Genomic DNA, 16079 nt, shown 5'->3' on the forward strand with positions numbered 1-16079 from the left:
TTGGTGTTCAGCAGTCCCAAAGCACCATGTCAGGGAGAAGACTTGAGAACTGAAAGCGTTCATTCTGCCCCTCAGTGAAAATGCATTTCCTGCCCTTGCTGGGCTGTGAGGAGCTTTCTCCTTGCCTGTAACTAAAGTGCTGTGCCTGCACCCCCAGGCACCCCCAGCTTGCTCCTTAGGGGTTCCTCCTCCTTGGGGAGCACAGTGTGGGGAAACCTGGAGCCAGAGTGAGCTTCTGGGTGACCCACCTGCTCTCTGGGGCTGCAGTGGTAGAGAGGGGCTCACAAAATCCCCTCCATGTTCTCACAGGTGCAGGTCCTGCTGGCAGAAATCTCAGCTGCTGTGGGTGGCTGCTTCTGTGACAGCAGCAGTGGGACTGGGGTGGAATTCTCTCAGGGAGCTGTTTTCGATGGCTCCTCTACGGGGATATGGGGAAGAGGGTGGGTTATTGACTACAGCAGTGGCGTTTGCATGGGCTTTGCAGGTGGCCAAGCAGAGTCTGTGGATGCCCTGTGGGCAATGAGAGCCTGGAAGGCTGCCCCAACACGCAGGAAAAATATCCCGGTGTCCTTGGGTGTTGGTGTCACCCCTGCTGCTCTTGCAGGAGAGACACAGGCACTCTGGCATTGTTTTTCCATTATTCCCTGACTAGAAAATCATCTCATATTCTCTCAGTAACCTCTCTGGGGTCCCAGTTACAGATACCAGCAGATTTGATCCTGCTCTCGTGCACAGGAGAACAAGGCTCCCTATTGATGGGAAGCCAAGCTTGCTGTGAGCCCACCTATCAGTGACTCCAAACCATCCCTCCAACTGTCCTTCTACAATAACTTTGACTAACTGTACTATTTATTGGCTCACATCACATCCTTATGGCTTCAATTTATTTTTGGAAAACTCAACCCACATTTAATTAGTTTATAGTTTGTTCCAAGTTTTGCTTATCCAGCTTTCTTTTTTCCCCCCAACTTTTTTTTTTTTTTTTTGAAGTTTGTATTTTGATGTTTAGCATTTGCCTTGGCAACATCTGGAACCCGTTTATGGAAGTGTATTGTTACTTTTACTGCTTGTGCAGCTTTATTAAATCATCTGACTATTAATATTGAAAGTGTTCATCTGGGTCTAATCAGGGCCAAGATGAGTGATGTGGCAGTTAAATTGTACCTACCAGCTAATGGTGGAAGGACACACAGTCCTGAAGAGCTTTGCAGTGGGCTTTGGGCTCTTTTGAGCTTCCTAGGACAAGAGGGAGGGGGGGAGAAAAAAGAGATATCCCTGCTCTTTCTTGCAGAGCAGATAACAGAATCACAGCCTGAGTTAGTTTAGAACAATTTGTCTCCAAAGGGTTTTGTCCAGTTACTGCTGTATTTCTGGCTCTTGTTTCCATATTTAACTCCTTCATCTGCCCTGGCTTCCCCTCTGCACGGCACAGCCAAGCCAAGATCCCCAGCACACACACCAGTGCACTGTTCTGCCCTGAGATCCCAAGCAAACCCTCGATATAAATAAGTAAATAACATACCTGGTGGGCATAAATACATAAATAACCAACCTCATCCTGCACCAGCAGCATCCACGACCTGGATTTGTGATGTTGTTACTCTCTGCAGAGGCTGCAGGCGTCCCTGGGTGCTGGTGCTGAGCCAGTCCCATAGCAGATGCTGAGAGCACAGCATGAGCCATGGGTGGGCTGAGCTGAAGGGTGGCACAGGAGCTGAGGCAGTGACACCACCAGAGCTCAGGCCTGGGCCTGGCAGGGCTGGGGTTTGGGGTGAGAAACCAGCTTGCCTTCAATTCTCTGTTCCCATAAAATTACCCAAAGGGAGTCTGGAGGGTGCAGTGGCTGTTGCTGTAAGTTGAAGGCTGCACACAAATGCTGGGCTTGATTTCTGTTCCTCATCCAAAATTCTCATCTCCAGTGGAGTTTTGGCTCAGATTCTACAAGCCCTGCTCTGGCAGAGCAAGGCAGGGAGGTGAGGGTCGCTCATGCTGGCTGCAGGTGCTCCAAATCCCAGCTGAAGCTGAGTTTTGGTAGCTCACCCTCAAACGGATGTGGGTAACTGGATCTCTTGAGGTCTTCCACAAAATCCCATGGTGCCCCAGCAGGGCCAGAGCAGCGTCATGGATGGGGGAATGCTGAGCAAGAGCCTGTGGGCAGCATCTTCACCTACCCTGCTCCCTGCTCCCCCAAAACCTGGCACAACACAATCCCTGCTGAGCTGCATTTTAAGCCTGGCATGGGCCATTAAAGCCAAAATTTCCTCCTTCCACCCTTCAGATCCAACAGTGTTTTCCTCTGCTCCCAGATTTTCCCCTCACCATTAACCTTGGCCCTAAATACAAGGCCATGGGAGCTTGTAAATGGTTTATTTCTGTGTGGGAGCCTTCCAGCAGTTCTTTATGACTGCTGCAGGGAGGGGGTCTGGCCTGGTGAGGGAAGCAGAGCAGGCACGTGGGATGCTGTCAGAGCAGGCTGCATGCCCTGGATTTGGGGAGCAGGGAGGTTGAAAACCCCTTTTTGCTGCTGGGACAGTATATGCTTAAAAAGGGTCCATGGGCTCAGCTGTGCACACAGACAGGTCTCAGAGGTGTCCACAAAGAATGCAGGAGTTCCTGCATGTCACTGCCAGACCTGGGGGTGCCCATGGCTGTGCTGGCAGGGGCTGAGGCTCCCTGAGCCATAGTCAGGAATTTTGCAAATTTTTTTTCTTCAGACTTACAGCTGGTGATGAAAATCCCTGTGAGGGCTGTGGCAGCACAGTGAGCTATGACTGCCTTTTCCATAGGGGCTGGGAGCACCCAACACTGCTGGGTGGGTCAGGGACATGGCAGCCAGAGAATCATGGATGGCCCACAGCTCCAAAAAATTAGCTGCTGTAGTTCAGGTTCATACCTGAACACTTTGGAGTGCATTTATTTAAGTTTTAAAAAAATGCATAAATAAATATTTCTACATAAGCCACTCAGTGGCATTTTTAAAAAGACATTTAGCAGCCTTAAGACAGGAAGTTTAAATTTAGCTGGGACTTATCCCTTAACCAAGCATAGTTCATGCACCCTTTCTATAAAAATAGAGATAATGTTATGCCTGTGAGATAGAGGCAGAGCAGCTCCCCACAGGCAGCAGTCATTCCTGCTGCTGGGGCAGATCTGAGGCTCAGGGGATGGGAGAACATCTCCTGCTGGGATGGGCACAGTGGGCACGGAGCCCTGGAGAGAGCAGCCCCTGCTGCCCCAGAGCTCGGGAATTCTCAGCAGACACTTGGGCAGGGGGTAGCAAACACATTTCCCAGCTTGGCCTCAGTGAATAGGAAGGGGGAGGATGAGGAGGCAGCAGCAGAGGCAGGAGCTGTCCCAGCCTGGCCGTACATCCCTCCCCTGCCCCTCTCTCCTGCTGAGAGGGAATAAATGAAGCCTTGGGGCACACAGCGACCCGAGATGTCCCTTTTGGCATGTAGCCGGGATGAGGGGAAGTGCCCCTTGGTGATGAATGGTACGGGGAAAGCAGAGGCAAACGTGATTCCCTGAGGTTTTCCAGGCTTCTGGGAAAGCATTCTCCCACCTGCTCGAGGCTTTGGGATAACACAGAGCACAACTGACCGGGCAATGGAGAGCCTGACAAAGGCTTTTAAAAAATGCACGGAGAAAGGGGGTCAGCGGGGGCTCCTTGTCCCTGTCCGTGTGCCTGCCCGGGCACGGTGTCTGTCTGTCTGTCCGTCCCGCTCACCGCAGCCCCTCTGTGCCCGCAGCCCTCGGGGCCGGCGCCCGCCGCAGCCTCAAGACCAACCTGTGCAAGTGGTGCGAGTCCACGGCCCCGGCGTGCCAGGACAAGGTGTGCTACAGCAACTGCAACCTCAACTCCTACTGCGAGCACCCCCACGAGATCTGCGTGGCCATATGGTAAGGGAGACAGGGCAAGGAAGGGTGTGTGCGCCCCTGTGCTTGTGTTAGTGCCTGTTGCAGTAACTCAGGGCTTCCTTTCTCCTTGACTCCATTAGAATTGAAATTACAATGCACAGTAAAAAAAAATTCATTTGGTCTGCCCTGCAATTAGTACCAGTTTATTTTCTAAATAAATTCAGCTTTTGAGTGCCTGACACAAAGCATGGCAAGCTTGCTGCAGGACCTATAAACTCCCATAAACCTCTGAATTTAGCTTTACAAGCTGAACTCAAGGGCAAACCAGCAACCCTGACCTCCAAACCTATGATGTCCTCTTGCATCAGGGTGAAACCTCAGTTCACATGCTGGGGTGCAGCCAAGGTCAGTCCCCATCCAGCACATGGACAACTGAGCAGGCACAACACTGGGGTTAACCCACTGGGTTTAACCCGCCTCCTTCCCATCCTCTGGAAAAAGCTCTTTTCTGCTCCTGAGAGAGGTGTTTGGACAGGAAATACAATCTTGCATTTCAGGCCAAGCACATATTGCATGGTTTGGCCTGGAAGATGCCTCCCCCAGCTTTCTGGTCCCCATGAGCAAAACTAAAAAAGGATCCATTTTGGGTCTGCCCAGAGTGATTTTCCTCCACTTTCCCTTTTAATTTGGCTGCCAAAGTGAAAGCCAGCCAAGCACTTATCGCTAGGCTTTATCTCAACCTGCTAATTAGAGTGAATGCTGCATGCCAGCTTTCAGTGGGAGTTTGCCTCAACCTAATTGTTGCATTATGGACTTTTAAAAAGCAAAACACAACAAGAAACCCAAACAAACAAATAACAAAATCCACCCCCTGCCCCAAATTCCCCTACGCACTCGTGGAGAAGCCACCTTAAATCCTGCCTAGGCAATCCAGTGTGTGGCTGGGTTTTTCCCATTTACAGCTTACACGTACAGGAAAAAGCCAGGGCCCTGCAGCAGGAATCCCCAAGGCAGGGAAGAAATCCCACTGCACAGGATGGAGCTGCATCCTGCAATGTGTATTGGATGGGATGAGGCAGCTACACAGCCACAAATACCCTGCCAAGCCCTCCCAGCACCTCCCATCCCACTCTAGGATTCAGCCAGGGAATAACGTCCTGCAGGCAGGGCTCACCTCCAGGCCAGCCTTGCTGCTCATTGCAGAGGCATATGTGGATCATCCAGACTTGTCCTGAGTGGGTATCTCAGTCACAGCAGCAGCTTTGGCCTCATGCTCACCTCCTGCAGCCTTAGCAGAAGGGATCTCACCCTCCTAGGACTCTTCATCTGGTAGCTCCTCTGTCTGGTAACCACAAAAAAATGTGGGGAGTGCTGAAACTGGGGGACTTCACCAGGGAGAGGGTGATGAATTTAGGTTCTTTCCTTGGTTATTATGTCTGATTTACCAGTTGACCTCAAAGACACTGTGAAATCTCCCCATACCTTCATCCCCCCACTTTGCACCACCAGGTCAGGAGGCAGAGGCTGCCCCTGGAAAAGTAATGAATGGTTGTCATTTCTTTGGATGCACCCAGGAGTTGCTGCAATGCTGTGCAGGGCCAGTCATGCCCATCACTGGTCCTATAAGTACATGGAAGTAGAATTATACCACAGCCACTGCAAGGAGTCATTCCCTACACAGCTTGAAAGAAATGATCTTAGGACCGGGTTTAAGGTGACACACAGGTGGCACAAGGGCCAGGCTGATGCTGTGTTGGTTCATTTGTCACACGCAGGAGACAGGACAACGAGAGCATCAGGATCAGCACGCTGTGCCACAACCCCCAGCGCCCCATCGAGAACCTCATGGTGCCCAACTACAACACCTCGCGCTGCATCATGAGCCTCCAGCCCAGCGAGGACAGCGTCATCTACATCTGTGGCTGCGTGGATGAGCAGGAGTGCAACGACAAACTCATCTTTGAAAACCACACCAATGGTGAGGGCTTTTGTAATGTTGTTTATGGGGCAGCAGCACCCAGCATCAATGATAAATCCCTTGCATTTCCTTCAGAGTAGGAGGTGCAATGGCAGAAGAGGCTCTTTTGCCATCTTCTTTGACCTCCCTGTGTAAAAGCCAGTTAAAAGCTCTACCCTGTTACTGAGCCCAGCATTTTGTGTGTGACCAAAGCATTCCTCACAGCAATGCCTCCAGCCTTGGTCTGGAAACATCCAGGATGGAAAATCCACCATATCTCTCAATGCTGTGCCTTCAGCACAGGTTGAATCAACTGGGGAACCCAGGAGCTGGGGTAACATAATGTGAGTCAAAAGCCCTGAAAGCCTTAAATAAATCATGTTGGAGCAAATCCTACCCCAGAACACACCCAGAGGAGCTGCTGCCATCCCTCACAGCTGTAACCCAGAGAGGTGGATGCAGATGCAGGGGTGCAGGGCTGGGCACACAGGAATGCCTCCCCTGCTGCTCTCCTGGGAATTCCTGCAGCAGTGTTGTCCCGGGAAGGGACAGCTGGAGCCAGCCAGGTGCTGAGCACACATGTGAGCGTGGCCTGGCACGCTGCTGCACATGGCTGGAGATCCAACGGGAGCTGTAAATCCACAGGAGGGAAAACTAGGAGGCAGCTTATTTCTGTACCTCAGGAGGGTTGTATACTTTGGAAATGTTTCCAACCAGAGCCTTTGGGGGCTTGTCTAAACCTCCCCAACTCCAACTGGACCAGGTTTATCCAAGAGTCCATCAAGAATCTAACCTGTAACAAAAGCAAAGTGAAATGCCTCCAATTTTCCATAATCACAGAACAAGGAGATGCTGAAAATAAGCCTAAGCAGAACTTGCAAGCCAGTGGCATAGCTTCCCCTGCAACATAAGGAAAAAAGAAAAACATCACATGAAATGCAAATTCTCTGAACAAACAGGCCACTTTAATGGAGGCAACTGATGCTAAATTTGGCGGCTCTTTGCTGCTTCCCCAGCCAAACATAACAGGTACACACACTTCCAGGGAGAGATAGTCAAATCCCAAAGCTGATGCTGGGATATGCAATTTCACACAAAAATGACAACTGGCTCATTGGAAATGCCGCCCCCAGCAAAGGCTCCATAACCAGCTCCTCCTGGCAGCCAGCACGGAAAGCACTGGAAGCCGGAGCAAGACCAGTGCAGCTCTTCAACAACTCCCTCCTCAAACCCCAGGCTTGCAGACCCCCTTCTTTACGTCCTTTCCTTCTGCTTTAAGGGATGATTTGCATTCTAAATATTAAATTATTGTCACATTCAATGGTCTAGACAACTCCTGAGCAGAGACAGGAGCGCTTCTCCAGCAGCTGAAGCAGGCAGATATTTTTCCTGGTTCTCGATTCCTTAAGCTTTGCTTTCAGGTCTGGGCTGCTGGGTGGCATTGCCCTTGCACTAGGGGTGCAGGGGTGTCCATCAGAGCTCAGACAACACGCTAATGAGCACACAGAGCCATCATTTCCTAAAGCTGTGCATGCAGAAGCCCAGGTGAGACCTCAGGAAGATGCTGGCTAGGGTAGAACATGACAAGTCCTTTCCACCTGTGCTCCAGCTGAGCCCATCCCTGGAGGTCCATATCCCCTCAGCAGGGATGGACAGACCCACACAGCAATGCTTGACAAGGTGTGGGTTTACAGACCTGTGGTTACTGCCAGATCAACAACATTTGTTCCCCACAGAAGGGGTCTAAGCCCTGCTGCAGCCCCTGTGTATCCAAAGACTTCCATCAGGAAGGGGCATCCTCACGTAGGAATTTCCTGAAGTTGTGTTAACTTCCCCTTTTCGGGACTTGGGCATGCAACTCCCTTAAAAATATCTTCTCTTTCTTCAGAGTTTCAAAGATGGGATCCAAAGCATCGGGTAAATCCATTAAAGCAGTAGGTGATATCCAAGCCCAATACTTTCCAAAATAAACATATTCCTGAGTTAGTTATTGATTTATATCAGTTTGGGTTGATCTTGTGGTTTAAACCTGATGCCTATTTTAGAAACGCTTTCACAGCCTTGCAGAAATTAGCTGCAGCACATTTTTTTGAAATTTGCCAAGGAAAATAGCTAAATGCTCTGTTTTTCCAGAACCTGAATTATGATCTGCACACACTGAGGTCAAGCAGCAAGAGTTTTGCTTATGGAATGATTCTTATCCCTTTTCCCCTGGGTTATTATACTTGGCATAAAAACCTCTGAGTAAGATTTTACTTGAATATCTCTACTGAAGTCAGCATGTTTATTCCAGGAATCACGAACATCAAAGGATCAGACAATTATATGTTGTGCGAGGGTTATGGCTTTGTGTGCGTGTCCTCCCCCTCTCAATCTGAAGGCCAACAGAGGGTTTAAAAGAAATAAAACAAATGCAGCCATGCCCTGGCAATTGTTGGGGTTGCTGCTGTAATGGGCTGAGGAAGGAGATGCCAGCACTGGCAGACAAAAGTGCTGAAATGATGCTCCCGTGTGCTAATTATCCTGCACTCCCCTGCGCTGGGTGGTCCTGCACACTGCCCACCCCCAGCATCACTCCTGACTCCCTGTGTTCCACAGGGGCCCAGCAAAGCTCCAGCTCCAAGCCCCCTCAGAGATTTGCTGTGTTTGAGCCTTGCCTCGGATTTATCATTGCTATTTCCAGCCAAGCTCCCCTTGCCATGAGCACAAACAGAGCTTAGGACTCCCAAAATGCCCTTTGCAGTCTCTTGTGCCACACTGTCCCATCCAAGTGATGCTGGTCCGTGTATTCGGTTGATAAATGGAGCTAAATTTGAGACCACAGCCGATCATCCCCCTTGCTAAGTGCCTCCATCTGGGTTCTGTGTCGGGATGAGCCCTTGCGCGGCCCCGTAAGGGCTGCGCTCCATTAACAGCTTTGCATATTTCCCTCCTCCGCGCGATGAAAACGAGCTGTGGCAGACCCGCAGCAGCAACCTCGCCTTCGCTTTCCTCCCCTCAGGCTACTCCATGCTGCAGAGCAAAGAGGTGATCCCAGTGGCTGCCATCAGCCTCCTGCCCCCGCTGCTGGTGGCGGTGATGATCACGGTGATATTTTACCTCTGCCGCACGCAGAAGCGCCGCAAGAGAGCCAAGGCGTGGGGCGGGAAGCAGGGCCAGCCGCCGGTGCTGCCGGAGCAGGGGAAGGCGAGCGAGCGGGAGGAGAAGCTGTCGGTGCTGATGGACGAGAGCCCGGCCAGCACCAGCCCCGGCAGCCGCCCCGCGGAGCTGCTCCCCATCGAGCTGGATGAGATGGTGGGCAAGGGGCAGTTCGCCGAGGTGTGGAGGGCCAAGCTGAGCCACAGCCGCTCGGGGCAGTACGAGACTGTGGCCGTGAAGATCTTCCCCTGCGAGGAATATTCCTCCTGGAAGAATGAAAGCCAGATCTTCACCGACACCAGCCTCAGGCACGACAGCGTCCTGCAGTTCCTCACGGCCGAGGACCGGGGCACGGGGCCCCGCCGCGAGTACTGGCTCATCACCGCCTACCACAGCCGCGGCAACCTCAAGGACTACCTGTCCCACCACGTGCTGAGCTGGATGGAGCTGCAGAAGATGGCCGGGTCCCTGGTGAGCGGGGTGGCCCACCTGCACAGCGACTACACCGCCTGCGGGCGCCCCAAAATCCCCATCGCGCACCGCGACATCAAGAGCACCAACGTGCTGGTGAAGAGCGAGCAGGAGTGCGTGCTCTGCGACTTCGGCATCGCCATCCGCCTCGACCCCTCCCTCACCGTGGATGACTTTGCCAACAGCGGGCAGGCGAGTATGACCCACCAGCCCTCTCTGGAGGAGCCTTTGCCAGCCACCCCCATGTCCCGTGGCCATAATCCTTGCCCACCCCTGCTAATGCCTCTCTCCTCTCTGTGGCCAGGTGGGCACCGCCAGGTACATGGCCCCGGAGGTCCTGGAGTCCAGAGTGAACCTGGAAGACCTGGAGTCTTTCAAGCAGATGGATGTCTACTCCATGGCCCTTGTTTTGTGGGAAATGGCCTCCAGATGTGAAGTGGTAGGAGGTAGGAGCATCACACCCAGGTTGCTATGTGCCTTTTTGCTCCCTTACTCCACATCCCAACTGATGGCTCAAGACGTGACTTGGGGTGGTCCAGGTCTCTGCAGGGCTGCCAAGAGTTAGTGACAAATTCCCCTGCTCTGTGTGCCATGGCTTAAGGGAGGTAGCTCAGTGGTCAAGGAGCAGGCCAGGAACCCATGGGGACATCTGGTCCAGCCCCTGCTCAAAGCTGATGAGCTCCCAAGTCCCATGGAGCCTGTGCTGGTGATGCAAAGCAAACCAAGCAGGAAGAGCCAAAGGTGCCTTCCCCTACTCAACAATTTTTTCCTTCAGACAACACCAGAGCTTCTGTTGCAATGGGGACTCACAAACCCCAGCCTCTGACAGTATGACAGATCCTGTCACTTCCCAGAGTCACGTCCTGGCATCTACAATTGTGTGTAGCAAAACATTAACTGCACTGGAGTTAGCCCTGCATACCTTCTGCCTGCTCCCGTCTACCTTCCTTCCCTATCCCACCTACTCACAATACAAGCCCATAGAACTGCAGGAACCCTCAGCCCTTGGCCACGAAGCTGCTCTGACTGCCCTGCAAGTCCCATGGCCGGCAGTGGGAGGCCCTTGCCTGGTTTGGATGCCCCATGCATCCTTTGTTCCCAGGCCAGCATTCCCAAAGCCATCTTTCCCCAATCATATCTCACCTGCCTTCACATCCAAGTGAGAGTGGGCAGAAACCAGGGTGGCCTCTCACAGCCAGTTTCTCCTTGGTCTTCCATGACATGGGGTTGCTCTTCTGGAAGGGCCATTTCTTCTCCAACCCATTCCCTGCCTATAGAAGAAATCTGGAAATTCTCACTTCATAGTCACCTCTCCCATCCCGCACCAGCACAGTACTTTCTGCCTGCTCAAATTGTCTCATCCAAAGACAAACCAGGTCCTTTATACTGCATCTTTTGGGTTCAGGGAGGAGGTCAGATGGTTCCTCTGTGCTGTCTCTGTAAAGAACCTCTATGTGAAAACCCAGCACTACATTTCTGTGTTCAAATTCTCAATTGTTTCCAGATCTGCTTATTTTTTTTGCAGACTGTTAAAAACAAATCCATTCTCATCCAGTGGGCCATACCAAAACAAAGCAGGGAATGCATTAGAAACATCCTGTAACGCTGCTGTTGCTTCCTTGCAGAGGTGAAGAATTATGAGCTGCCCTTTGGGTCGAAAGTCCAGGAGCAGCCTTGTGTGGACACCATGAGGGACATCGTGCTGCATGGCAGAGGCCGGCCCGAGATCCCAAACAGCTGGCTGGTGCACCAGGTAAGCTGGGAGCAACTCAGAAAACAGCAATACACATTAAACCTCATTAAACCAGCCAGAAAAATTAAATTTATAGTCAAAGGAAAAGTGGGCAGAACTCCTGGGGTTTACTTTCAGCTCCACTGTGGATGGCTGGGCCCACACAATCCCACTGGACTCATTTCCTTGCTGCACAAAAGCCACCAGCCACAGACACAGCAGAATGTGTTGATCAATAGCCATGATCAGGAAGTTGTGCATGGCAGGTGATGGCTTCAGTTACCCTGAGAATAACAGCAAAATACAGCTCTTCCCATGAAACAGTAAATAATTGGATTTTGCCCCCTTTCTCCCCTTAGCACCTTGTCTGGAAGGCTCAGGAAACACACAGTCCCTCACACACAGCCATTCACAGCAGGGACAGAGGGGAAGGGAGGCACATCCAGCCTTCTGCCTGGGTTTTTCAAGCTCAAAATTCCCTTCAACATGAGAGAAATTTCCATTACTACATGGAAGAACAAACCAGGAAGCATCTCCTTCATGTGAAACACTCAGGAAAAGTGAGTGAAGCTGAGAGCAGGGGCTCCACAAGGCTCAGGGCTTGTCGAGGGGAGTCTTTCACCAGCCTTCTGAAAACAAATGTATCAGCACAGAGGGCACAACCCAGTGTTCTAGAACAGGAACATGTCAGTGACAAAATGTGCTCTGTTAACACCACCCACAAGCACACCCAGATCAGGCAGCTACAGAAGCAGAGCTCCCTCCTGGCCCTGACAGGGTCCTCTGCCCCAGGCCAGTGCTTTCTGCCACACACAAAGGACACAAGGGGTAACAGGCATGCTGATTGTGACTTCCACACCTTGCCTGACTTTGGTACTTCTTGAATTTCACATGTCTTGTGGAAAAACACCATCTGCTGATCAACACTCCCATTCACCTGCAAATCAAGCTGGAACATTGAGCCTGCTGGCTTTCAGAGCCTTGCAGTGCTCAGTGCATCATTTTGCAATATCCACCCATAAAACACACTGCCTCTGCTCCCACTCTGCCCTGCTGGCACACAGAGGCAGGCTCTGCAAGAGGAAAGAGGAGATTTCTCAACCTTAGGAGGCCACATGTTCCCTACAAAGTCTCCTCTCAAAACCACGTTTGTCCAAAGACTCACAGCTGACCTGACTGACCAAAACTGCAAACAGGATCAAATGAATCTGTGGCTTCTGTGGGACCCCTGGGGAGTTCATCAGTTGGTGAGTTCATTTCTGGAGCTCACCCAACCTTTTTCATTGACAAAGGCAAACACAGCAACTTCAATCAGCAGTGCCACATGTTTGAAGCCTTTGAGTATTCAGCTCAGACATTCACCTCACAGGGTCTCTGATAAACTTTGAAACCACAGAAAAAATATACAGAGGCTTGGGTTGTCAAAAATCACACTTTGATGGAGTGTGAGCATAACTGTGCTGTTCCCAGGGCTGAAGGGAGGCTGACTGCAGTCAGCTCCCAGAAATAATGTTGGTGTAGCAGGCAAACAGAGCAAGGCTTATAAGGTGGGAACTTTTATTGGACTATCTGATGGCCACTGGGGAAGAGGAACAGAAGAGCCACCTCATGTTGCTGAAAGTTTTTCTCTGATTAATCTCTGCTGGTCTAATAAACATCTCCTTACAAGCCTGGCCTCACAGCATTTTCTGGGCATTTTGCAACAGCTCTCCCTAGGATGAGGAATTGGGCAGCACCATCTGCTGGGAGGCAGCAGAAAGCCACCGGGTTGTGCCACTCCGGGGGTCCAGGCTGGCTTCCCGTGGGAGGAGGTGTCGGGTGGCATCCAGAAAGGGTGACAAGTCACTCTGAATATGAGGCTCTGATAGATGCTCCCACCAATGACAGTAAGTCATAAAAGCTTCCACATTTCAACTGTCAGGACTGTTCTCAGTTAAGTGAAGACCATGGTTTAATTTTCAGCAAGTGTCAGCACTAATTTCCCTGACAGGGGTGACTCACCCAACAGCAGCTTGAGGGCAACTGCTTGCAAGGCCCTACAACAAAGTCAGCTGAAGAAATTCACCCCCACTTTCCCAGATAACTTACACACCCCTTAGGTGTGTGCTTCTACCTTGTTTCACAGCCCAGCATACTAAAAAAAGGGAAAAAAAGGTTTCTTAGGCCAGGTAAATTCCTGAATCTGGTTCAGGAAGCAGCTGAACAGACTGATGTACTGGCACAACCAGAGGCTGGTGCAGGATAGGAAGGAACAATGGAAGCTTAAGTCAATATTGCCACTAAAAATACACTTGTACAACTCAGTGTTCTTTAGAATCTTAAAAAAACAGATACCAAATATAAAAGCCAAACTAAGTTCATTTTGTAAGCCACAAACAAGATGTTTCAGTTACACCATTCAAAAGAACATAATCACTACAAGGCAAACTGCAAACAAATGTTATGATTTCAGGGAAAAATAAGTACAGAAAATCTTGCATGTCCTGTTTGAGAACATGGTGACTTTAAAAGCTTCACCTAAGCTAGCTCATTTCTGCATGTAATCAATTACCCTCAAATCCTTTCAACTAAGCTAATAAATAAGTGACGTCAGAGGTGCTGAAACACACCATCTGTCAGTTTTGCTGTACAATCCTGTTCTCTCCAATCTGTGTCTATTATGGAAGACTTAGCACAATGAGTCTTAGCAGAGAGCAGTGAGTTCTGAGTAAGGTGCAGAAGGGCAGATGGAACTCACCCTATATCTCCGTAGGACTTGGATTTTCCTCTTACGTGGGTCCATATGAAACTTTAGGGTTCTCTTAATTGCAAATTAAAAAATACATAAAACCCACTGAAAACCACGAAGCTTTATTTAGAATAATGATTTTTCCACTGTGTTCCAACTTTAGTTGACAACGATGCCAAGAGCAATAGCACATGATGGAATTACATGGGCGAGGGAAGGTTCAACACAGCTTCTGGTGCTAGCTGTGTTACTAGCTAAAGGCTGGGGGAAGCACCAGCTGAATATTACCATTTATTTTGTTCCTAGGCCCAAAATATTGTGACTCTTTTCAGAGCCCTACACAATTGGACAAAAAACCCCAGCTTTCTGGGAGATGTAAGCACTGTAGCTGAGAGGAACTCCGTGTGCTCTGGAGTAAACTGGGAAGCACCTCAGCCTATCTCAACCAAAACACTGCTTTGTGATAAGAGAACAAGGTTCAGCTGCACACTGAAATGAGTGTTTGGCACAGCACATCCTTTCAGAATGCCACTAAAACAAGAAGTCAGATTTAAGGAATTATTTCCAAAACTACCTTTGAAAACCACCTCCTCCCCTCCCCAACCAGGTGTAACAGGCAGGGTGCAGCTCAAACCCAGAGGCCTGGGCTCAGCCAGCAGCCTACAGGTCACTGTGCACACCCCTCCTGTCCCTCCTGATTTTAGGGTGCTCTGATCCAAATGGGCAAAACTGAGACAGGAAACAAATACAGGCTGGAAGGAAACAGGCTCTAAGTCTCACAGCCAACACCAGCCAGTTTCCAGGGAGCATGGGGAATGTTTGGGAGCAGATGCTGTGTGAGCTGAGGCTTTCTCTAACACAAGCAGTGCCAGTGGAAGCATCAGCACTTCCACAACTTACCGAGGCTGATTCCTCTTGTGCTTAAGCTTGGCCAAAAACAGCCTTGAGGCAGGAGGCTGTCAGAAGTGTGGTAAACCACTAAAACTGTGTTAGATCCTCTTCTTCCTGCCTTCTGATCCTAATTTCATCCCCTCTGACTGCAGGGAATGCGCTTCCTGTGCGACACCATCACGGAGTGCTGGGACCACGACCCCGAGGCCCGGCTCACCGCCCACTGCGTGGCTGAGCGCTTCAACCTGATGGCACAGATGGATTGTGATGACATCCTCAACAACAACACGGACAACGAGGCCAGCAAAACAGCTGCTCCAGGTGGGGAGCTCCAGGACAGCGATGGCAGCAGAAACATTCAGTGATGCAGCAGGCAGAAGTCCTCAGCGCGAGGAACAAGAGGATAAGGGAGAAGCATTCAGCTCATGGGGGAAAAAAAACCTCACTGTTTTTCAAAATGGAACTAAGATCTAGTACATAAATTATTTATAAGATCTGTTTCCTCCCACAGATACAACGAACTGAGGAATCAATATTTTGGTTAAAGTGAAACATTATTATATGAACTGACTTTGTACTTACTTAAAATGTATAATGATGCAAAGCATTCCTTTTATTATTTTTTAAAATAATAATGTTTAATCTTTTATTAATAAGCAGCTGAATTCCACGTCTCTCTTTTTTAAGTCCTTCCATATTGTCATCATGAGTTTCTTTTTCTAGTTTATTCTGCAGTGATTAAAACAATTTTCCTCTTTTTAAAGGCCTAAACCTACACACACAAAATCTGTTGTAGCAGGAAAAAAAGGCATCATGAGATGTACCACACCCTCTGTGGAAGAAATGCTGACATCCAAGAAAATCACTCATGCAACACTGTCCAAAGATCCACAATAATCCAGTATGTAAAAGCCTGATGTGATGAAACTCCAACATACCTTTCCTCACTGGGGAATTCCTGGGTTCATAGCTCAGGTGGGTGTGTGAAGCTTCTTTGAGAGAGAAAATGGAAGTCACCAGTGTAGACATGGCTGCTTCACCCTAAAAATTTTCCATGCAGGTTATCTAGACAAGCCTTTCCCCCATCAGACCAGTTTCCAGCCACCTCTGGCCAGATCTGTGCCACAGTAACAGCGCCAACACGAGGGTGTTGGCCAATTCCTCTGGAAACTCTCACACCCCCTGCTGGGTTACCCCACCTGGGGAAACAGGATCAGACTGAACCGAGACCTTTATCCCCACGATCACCACATCAACCCAGGCTGCCTCTGTTCTGGACAGCAATTGAGGAAAGGTAAGGCACA

General features: G+C 50.1%; 1 protein-coding gene across 1 annotated transcript in view; it reads left to right on the forward strand.

The window, feature by feature from the left end:
* The window catches only part of LOC132075490 (TGF-beta receptor type-2-like), a 30182-nt gene extending 14751 nt beyond the window's left edge, over positions 1-15431 (forward strand). Inside the window, exons 2-7 of the mRNA XM_059475957.1 lie at positions 3750-3900; positions 5634-5836; positions 8817-9616; positions 9729-9870; positions 11050-11177; positions 14928-15431. Of these exons, the coding sequence (XP_059331940.1) occupies positions 3750-3900; positions 5634-5836; positions 8817-9616; positions 9729-9870; positions 11050-11177; positions 14928-15140 (1637 nt within the window). The 3' untranslated portion in view covers positions 15141-15431. The remainder of the gene's footprint in view (positions 1-3749; positions 3901-5633; positions 5837-8816; positions 9617-9728; positions 9871-11049; positions 11178-14927) is intronic.
* Positions 15432-16079: the final 648 nt, after the last annotated feature.

This window comes from Ammospiza nelsoni, chromosome 7, assembly GCF_027579445.1.
Source record: "Ammospiza nelsoni isolate bAmmNel1 chromosome 7, bAmmNel1.pri, whole genome shotgun sequence".
Taxonomy (NCBI): domain Eukaryota; kingdom Metazoa; phylum Chordata; class Aves; order Passeriformes; family Passerellidae; genus Ammospiza; species Ammospiza nelsoni.